Raw genomic sequence first — 8,922 nt, forward strand, 5'->3', positions numbered from 1 at the left:
TCTACATTCCTCTTAACCTATCTATGTCTATGCAACTCTCCAGACGACTTCACGTAAATATGGGGCAAGAAATTGCAAGAGGTGGCTGAGATTCCGTAAGTAACTCTGCTAGTACTTTCGAAGAAAGGGGAAAATGAAATAGGAACAGCCGTGCTATTGGTAAGAAAGTAATTGTTGTTTTTTGCAAGTAGATAATGAAGTTACTAGCCAGGTTTGTGTTAAACTGCAGGCTTTCAGCCATTATAAGTGGAGAGCAGAATTAAAAACTACAGCTAATTTCAGGGAAGAAAACGGAACATAGCAGAAATCACAGAATCTTTTATCCGATATTTTATAGTGTATTCCATGGTACAACTGGAAAATGGCATCACAAGTCAGTGTTCAAATGCATTGACTTGTTCTGCGTTATTAGAAGAAGAAAAAAGAAAAAAACTTAGTTATATACAAAATTTGTCATTTGTACGTACATAAAGAATAATCACCTTCTGATGGCACCTGCTCTTCTCTGCAGCCATTCATGCAGTGATTTCCGTCTAACCTTCAACCTCTGTGTAACTACTATGGGGCGTCTTGTGGAAGATGCCATTTTATTGTTCCTTGCTAACCTCACTACCAAGTCCGGACCTGGATCTAGAGAGCTTTTCGAATCTGTCTTTATGTCATCTAAATGTCCTGGGACTGCAACCAGAACCTCAAGCCCTAACTCATTCCGCAGAAGTTCAATTATTGCATTTTTCACCTCTGAATCTCGTTTGGATGCCGGATCTACTTTACTGACATCCAAGGTGATCCACATGTCTTCTTTTACTGAATAACCTGCAACAAGAAATTAGCATAACGTCAGAATGCTCAAGGTTATGTGCATTCAGCCGCCTCATGTACTAATCACCCCCCCTTTTTGTTCGGGTAGATTTCAAATATGTAAATGTGCTCAATGATCCATGAAGGGCACTGTTGCTACCATACCTAAAGTATAGTTCTCTTTGATCATTCGAAGAACTGCAAGAACTACAATCCGAGCTTCAACCTGTAAATTCACGGTAAAGAAACTGAGAACAGAAATTGAGCAAGAATTCTTATTCTTGAGCTTAGTGGTAATGCAAATTGTCTATTATCAGAGCAACCAACTCCAAACCACGATCTGCTCTCAAAGACAACGAGAGAGAGCAGAATTGGAGTCTCATAACCTAACCTGACTTCCTGCAACCAATATCTAACAAAAAGAAAACAATGTTTCAACATTCACTTGATAATGTTTACTGTACCTTTGTCAGTCCCTGGAGGTCAATTGCTAGGTTTTCAGAAATATTGTTCTGCAAGTGTGCTGCAACTTTCTCAAGAAGTAGACTACGAGGTCTTCCTAAGTCAGTTCTTTTACAAGAAGCAAACCCACCCTGGATCTGATTATTATCTTGTATTACTCCTTCACACCATTCTTCAATTAGCTGTTTGAGATAGTAGTCATTTGATTTATACCTGCAATGTCAGCATGCTCTCGTAAGGAAAATGCATCCAACTGGTTTTACATCAAATTGCCTCAAGATAAGGGGCAGTGACAGGAATAACCCTGTCAACCAATCCTTTTTACGCGAATGTATTTAGAATGAAATGGAAAAAATATGGGCGTATCTACGTAGGATGCTTGAGATTGAGAAATCAACAAAAAGCAAGGTAAATTTGCAGTTCCTAACAATAGATTTTAACGAGCACAATGTCCTCCAGGGAAAAAGAATGCAGCACATTTCTAACATGATAGATCAGTTTCCAGAAACAGAAAGACACAGTTTACAAACATCATAGGACTTGCTAGCATACCCTGCTTTCCTCATATCCTGGTATATAGCAAGGCATTGTTGTACTTCTCGCAAGGAACCATATCTAGTGCGAGCTCTTAGAAGTGTATTATATGTCACCTGGGAGGGGAAAAGGAAGTTTAAATTGTTTTTTCAAGCTGGTATGTTTTGAGAATGAACATTTTTTTCTTTAGCAACATGGAGCATTACAATTGAAGAAAACAAGCACAAAAGCTCTCAGCACTTACCAAATTAGGATTTATCTGACATCTTTTCATTTCTGCAAATAACGAAAATGCCAGCTTCAAATTTTTAGTTTCTACACAAACCTATGAACAAAAGCGCATGATGAATCAGCACATAAAGCCAATTCAGTTTTCAAAATGCAACAGTGACCATATATTCAAGTGCAAATGTTATCGACATTCATCAAAATCAATTTTATTGGAATTGAAAGCCTCAAACCTTGATAGCTGTTGTATATGCAACAACATCAGGTTCAACTCCAGCCATGCGCATGTTCTTCAAAATCTGCACTGAAAAGAGAAGTGTTAGAGAGCTTATTTTCCTTCAAGTTCAACAAAGTAGAAAGAAAAGAAGAGAGAGAGAGAGAGATAAACCAGTGGCCAGGAAAAGCAAAAGACTTGTTAGAGAAAGAAATGGTCGTAGAAATTATGAAAAGGCATTGAGAAAGAAAAGAAAATCAAGCCTGCTCCAACTTTTGTTTTCGCTTTAAAGAATGTATGTAGACAGTTCTTCTGAATGGAAGTTTAATCAGCGTAGCCAATATCATAGAATTATTCAATTTATGGAATACCAGAAGGAAGGAGCAGCAGGCAAGATATGACAAGACATTGAGAACTTTTTCTTGTTAGTTTCCTTTTGTTTTGCTGGTACAATGACAAGTTGGTTCAACACCCAAATTCAATTAGATGTGACTGTTATTTTAAAGAAATATTCACAATAACAGATATAAGGAATTCAACTACAAAGTAAAAAGCAAAGATCTTGTAAATTCCAATAGAAAATGTGTTACCTGTACAGCACCAGATACATTGCCTGAGACTCCACATATGTCAATCAAGATTGACCAGCTTATATGATTAGGTGAAATTCCTACTGTCTTCATCTCATCCATTAAGGCTTTTGCACGGTGGTAATCGCTACCACATGCTTTCATTAACATATGATATGTTGCGGGAGTGGGAGTGAAGGGAAATTTCTTAATAAAGTTTAAATGATGTGAATTTGGAACAATGGTAGTCATGTTAGGGCAGTGTTTCTGTGCATGCTCAATCTCATCTGCATTGCCACTGTGATCTCCATGAAAAACCTCCTGGGCTTCACTTCCCTTCCAGCACTGGAAAAGACGAAAAGCTCTGTCATATTGACAAGCCTGAACACATGCATGTAAAAGGATGTTGCAACACTGAGAATTTGGCTTGCATCCAGATAGGAGCATCTCTTCAAATAACTGAATTGCCTGCTCTACAAGACCTGCATTGGCGCATGCACTGATCAACGATGACCATATATGCATGTTAGGGGTGACTCCGGATGATAGCATATCTTCTTTAATTTTAAGTGCCATCTGCCACATTTTTGCATCTGCAAAGATCTGGAGAATTCATGGAGTAGAGAAGTTCTGAGGAACCATAGCCAGTGCATGAAAATAAAATAAACTAAACAGGGAAACAAGATTTTTCACGGAACAGATTAAGAGATTGACACTGCATTCTTTTCTATCAGTGAGATCGACATTCATATCCTGCACAGCCAGCACAGAGATATACCTTTACGATCATGCAGTATGTAAAGACATCCAACTTCAACACTTCTGCTGATTCCAACTGCTTTACTTCCCTATAAATGTCTTTGGCTAAGTCCACTCTTCCAGCAATACAGCATGCCTTCAACAGGATGTTATAAGATGCCACATCTGCTGTGACACCAAGATTCTGGATTTATAGCAAAAGGGTATTAAAATATTTTATAGATAAAATTACTGCACACATATTTTGGCATTTAAGCAGTCTTTAGGATTCTAAAGAAAAAAGGAAAGATGATAACAGTTTACTAAAACTGATTTTCACATGGATGCCTTGGGTTTTCATAGAAGTTTCAACTGGAGAGAGGGGGGGGGGGGGGGGTTGGGATTTTATTACATTTTGCAAATAATTATATATAAGATAATAAAAGGTGAGGAGAAACTAGAAATGAAGAATATCATCTAAAAGTTTGATTGTTTTGTATGTCTGTTGACAAATAATGAAAGAGCTTCAAGTCAAAAGCTTAATGATGATACAAAGGTAAAAGGCTTTGAAAAATTTGCAAATACAATGAAACTCACCTGTAAAAGATGTGTTCATTGAGTGTGAGTTTGTGCTCGTGTTGGTCATGCATTGTGTGTGTGGATGTGTTGGGGGGGGGGGGGGGGGGGGGGGCTGAGAGTTACTTGCATATTCTTGAATACACTGAATGTGTAGCCCAAATCATGGGCATTGACATTCATGAGACTGTTGAAAACATAAACATTTGGGATGACCTTCCGATTAATCAAGTCCTGCAGCAAGATTCATTTGTCAATTTCATATCCTTGCCAGCAAAACAAATTGCTAAGATGTTGCAAAACATGTGACAAGTGCATGTTCAAAGCCATCGAGAAGTTGACTCGGAGAGTAATAAGTACCAAGATGACAAGCAATTATGAATTTGCAAGACTAGAAAAATGCTATCTCCTGTATCTATAAGATAAACACAAAACTCAGTTCCAGCATGCCCAAAAATTATGTCTTATTAGCTCAGAAGATCTGATACAGGAAACCCATGCTTAGGATGGACCTGGGGGTTGAGGGGGACTAAACGGGAAAGATAAACCCACTCTTCTGTGTAGAAGGAATAAGCACATCTATGCCAACAAATAATAATGAACCCATTATTTGTTGACAATTTGAATAGTTTGATACTAATTCTTCCAGTAAAAATGGGCCAAATTTCACCAACTCCATTTTTTCTTTGTTTTCTTGCAACCCTAACTAAATAATCTAAGAATGCTCAGCAATCAATTTGATTGAAAGCAAGAAATGGATGCAAACAAGGTGGCTAGGTATTGCCACAAAACAAAATTGATCATGGAAAAGATGGACTATTTAATGTCAATACGCAAACCAAACCAGAAGCGAGACATTTAAACTAAATGAAGCTCATAAACAAATCCAAAGAACTTTAGCAGATGAAGGAATTCATGTCAATTACCTCATAAATATACCTAGATTTCATGTAGTCACCACAAAGACCACAGACGTCAATTATAGTACGATGTAAATACATGTTAGGAACACTCAATTTATGCTTAGCTTCATCATAGGCAACCAAAGCAGAATCCAGGTGCCCTTTTCTTCCAAATTCACTTATAATGTTGCAAAATAATATGCGTCCTTCACCTGGAAATATAGCTGCATACCTGCATCAAGCAACACTTGTACTTGTAGCATCCATCATATACTATGGAATATATAAAAAATGTAGACACATATTCAATGCAACAAATATGTTTCACTGATTTTTAATAAAAAATCAAACCAATAAAAATTTGCAAAGAGTGATGTGATCATACCGCACAGCCATCTTTGGATTAAGCTTGTCAACACAGATTTTTATGATGTAAGATGGGTCCACTAGTTCTTTGAAGGAGAAGCAAAACCCTGATCAGCCACAAAACATCAGTTACGTATACAATGCAAAGCTTCTCAATTATAACATTGTAACTACTAATTAAAGCTGAATTCTGAATCATAGAAAATTTAAATTTTCTTGTAGATATTGGTGATTAAAGAAAATTACCAGCAAGAGTCTCCATTATGTATACAACTTGCTCCACATCACCACAATTCACAATCCTGATAAACTCTTTTTTAAGCAAATCAATAGCAACCCCATCAAGAAACTTCAAAGTGGAAACTCCCAGTTCCTCAGTTTTTTTCAAAAACCGAACAACACAGTCTACATTTCCTTGTTGAAGATTCTTTGAAATACCCTTTGCCACAGGACCCACACTTAATGCAGCAACAAAACTTGAAGGCTCGACACCTGAAGCAATCACTGACTCTGCAATCATCACAAAGTCTTGGAGGCGGCCATCCTCGGCTAGCTTTGAAGCAAGGTTGGCATGGTAATCGAGGAGGGAGGAGGAGTTATGGTTTTGGCGAAATGGGATGGTGGAGAGGAGAGGAGGAGAGCGGGAATGGACGGCAGGGATTGGTTTGGAGGGAGCGTGGAGTGATGGGGTTTTGGGTTTGGGTTTCGGAGAGTGGTGGTGGTGGTGAGGAGTGGAGGAGGGGTTTGTCGGAGGAGTAACAGTGGAGGAGCCGAGGATGAGGAGTTGTTTCATTCTTGTCCTACCGTTGAAAGCATTTTTTTTTTAATTTTTTTTTGGTTTTGGTTGCAGGGTTTTATGGGTTTGGCATTTGGGAGTGGATTGAATTTGAAAGGTAGGTATTTTTGGTTAAGATACGGAGCCAAAAATAAACCTAACGAATGCTTGAAAAGAAGAAGAAGATAATAATATTTATAAAAACAGATATTATAATCATTGCCAAGAAATTTTAAAATATTGTCTGATATATTTAACACTTAAAAAAACTGAATAATTTAATTTTTCAATTTAAATTGAGAAATATTATCTGATAAGTAGACAATAATATAATTTCTTTAACATAATTTTAAGAAACAAAATATTAAAATAAGATTTTAATGATAAATATTTTTTTTAATATCAAGATATTATAATATTAATATATACTTGGTAAAAGGTTTGCGGATAATTTTTTTTTAATTTTAAAAATATATGTATATATTGCTAATGTGTTTTTTATTTATAAGTAAAATTATGAATAAGAACTCAAAATTTAATGTATACAAATTTAATGTTTTTTCTCAAAATATTAAGATGATAACATCATCAATTGAGTTGGGCCAACTTGAGCTAAAAAAATTGCTAATATTATAAAAATATAGATATACTTTTATTCAAAAATAAAGTAAAAGTTGAATGATATTTAATAAAATAATATCTAAAATATATTCTTAATAAATTTATAATATTTTAAAATAATTAATTTTTTAAAAATTAAAATCTAAATGAAATGAAAAAAATAGAGGTCATGTTCACGCGTTTGGCATTAATAAAAAAGCTCAAGTGCATTTTTTTTTTGTAGCATCGTCCAAGAGATTGACAAATTGCTCTTTCTAAAATCTAGCCACCATAATAATGGTCAGAAAATCAAGGGGATTCCTTAAAATTCATTTTTCTATCTATTTTCACCCAAAACACCATAAAAACCTATATAAACCCTCTAAAATCACTAAAAAAAATTAAAAAATCAACCAAATAAAAAAAATCAAGACCGTACATGATCAACTTTTTCCACCAAGTTCTGATAGAAAAATCACTTTCAATGAACTACTCTCAAGAAGAGAAACTCATAACACAAAAAAAAAAAAAATTTTGCAATTGAATTATGGTCACTTGACAACCTTACTGTTTTCCGATGAGTTTCTCTCCCTTCTCTCAAACCTAAAGACATAAAAATAAATAAAATGAACTTCTAAACCAAAATAAAAATTCTAAAAATTTTAAGATTGACCATGTATTTTCTCTATACTTTACATTGTGGTCATCTCACTTTTAATTTTTTCTTTTCATGAAAGTTCAAGACTCTCATGAAATTGGATCAAAAAAGGACTCAATCAAGATGAAAAAAGCTTAAGGATAAAATTGAAAAAAAAAACAAATAAAAAAGAAGAAAAAGATAATTTAATATTCATATGAACAGTGAAACACCATAAAAAATCCACTTCTTTTAAATATACTAGCAATCAAACAAATAAAATCATATTAACAGATAACAAATAATCTAAAATAAAATAGATGTTTATTATTCATTCATCATAGATAAAGACTCAAAAATATTGTAGATTTAATGTTCAAATGATAATGTTGGAATTTTACAAAATTTTAGGTTAATGACTTTTTGTCTTTATTACTCTTGGTAGCTCATTTTGGTGCACAATTTACCTAGCAGAACCAAGCAACACAAATGACATTATTGAAGTGCAAAATGGCTTTTATTGTGAATTAATGCACAAATCTTTTCAACTTTTCTGAGTTGATTCTCACTAAGTTAGAAGATCATTATGGGATGAAAACGTAGTGTTGTAATGTTTTTTAAAAGAAATTGATCAATTTAAGACAATTTGGTCCAACAACTTTGTGAGTTACTTGCAGTGTTATTCTTAATTTTCATATTGCTAGAAAATGCTTGTTTCTAAGAATGTCATGAAACTAAATAACAAGCTTCTCCTCATCGAGAGTAAAAGGATGTCATTTAATATCAGGTCGAAGATAGTTTGTCCATCTAAGCCTGCAACTCTTTCTCCAGTAAAAAAGACCTGAAAATAAAAATATTTTTTCTTGTTTTTAAGAGGAAATGGGGGAGGTGAGATGGGCTGCTAAGTAGATACCAGAGATGAAGGGAGAATAAAAGAGAGGGTAGGTGAGGTAGCGTGCGATTGCTTGTGATTTAGGGTTAGGTGAAAGTAAAAACATTCTATTTATACCTTTGTTTTTTATAATTGGTTAAATTTTGGTAGAACTGATTCATTTGATTTCAACTTTTTAAAATAAAAATCAGATTGAGCCAAATGTTTTTTCTTGTTTTTAAATTGGTTTTTTTCTTGATTTGGTTTGTTCGGTTATTTTTTTTGTTTTCTTGGTTATTCAATTTTTTTGAATACTCATACTTTCTGGAAGGTTTACAACTCTTTAAATAAACTTAAAAACTTACCTAAATCAATAAGAAAACCCAAAAATAAAGAAAAAGCTAAACAAAGTAGGAAAACATCCTAAATAAAGCTACAAAAATGATAATAAAAACTTAAACCAAGTAAGAAAACGAATCCTAAATCAACCAGGAAACTATAACAAATCTCAAATAGTAATTTCTAGGCATTATTGAAAACCCTTACTGATCTCCAGTTGATACAAAATTTTAACCCTAAATAATACAATATCTTTGGAATTTTTTAGAGAAATTTCATATCAATCTAACAGTTGGATCAAAATTTATGC

General features: G+C 34.2%; 1 protein-coding gene across 1 annotated transcript; it reads right to left on the minus strand.

Annotated features, from left to right (window-relative positions):
* Positions 1–298: 298 nt before the first annotated feature.
* LOC18100244 (pentatricopeptide repeat-containing protein At5g02830, chloroplastic) lies at positions 299–6,270 on the minus strand. The gene is made up of 12 exons (XM_024603704.2): positions 5,637–6,270; positions 5,410–5,497; positions 5,049–5,256; positions 4,249–4,356; positions 3,587–3,751; positions 2,830–3,411; positions 2,259–2,324; positions 2,042–2,122; positions 1,816–1,913; positions 1,266–1,476; positions 967–1,027; positions 299–816 (listed from the first exon to the last, which is right to left on the minus strand). Exons 1-12 carry the CDS (start codon positions 6,181–6,183, stop codon positions 479–481), a joined length of 2,553 nt encoding a protein of 850 aa, XP_024459472.2. The 5' UTR covers positions 6,184–6,270; the 3' UTR covers positions 299–478.
* Positions 6,271–8,922: the final 2,652 nt, after the last annotated feature.

This window comes from Populus trichocarpa, chromosome 6 (genome assembly GCF_000002775.5).
Source record: "Populus trichocarpa isolate Nisqually-1 chromosome 6, P.trichocarpa_v4.1, whole genome shotgun sequence".
Lineage (NCBI taxonomy): Eukaryota > Viridiplantae > Streptophyta > Magnoliopsida > Malpighiales > Salicaceae > Populus > Populus trichocarpa.

Coding starts and splice junctions, on each gene's coding strand:
- LOC18100244 (XM_024603704.2), bottom strand. CDS start 6,183: ATGAAACAACTCCTCATCCTCGGCTCCTCCACTGTTACTCCTCCGACA. Junction 3,752..4,248: donor GTGTATTCAAGAATATGCAA/GTAACTCTCAGC, acceptor CTATAAATCCAG/AATCTTGGTGTCACAGCAGA. Junction 2,123..2,258: donor CATATACAACAGCTATCAAG/GTTTGAGGCTTT, acceptor TTTTGTTCATAG/GTTTGTGTAGAAACTAAAAA.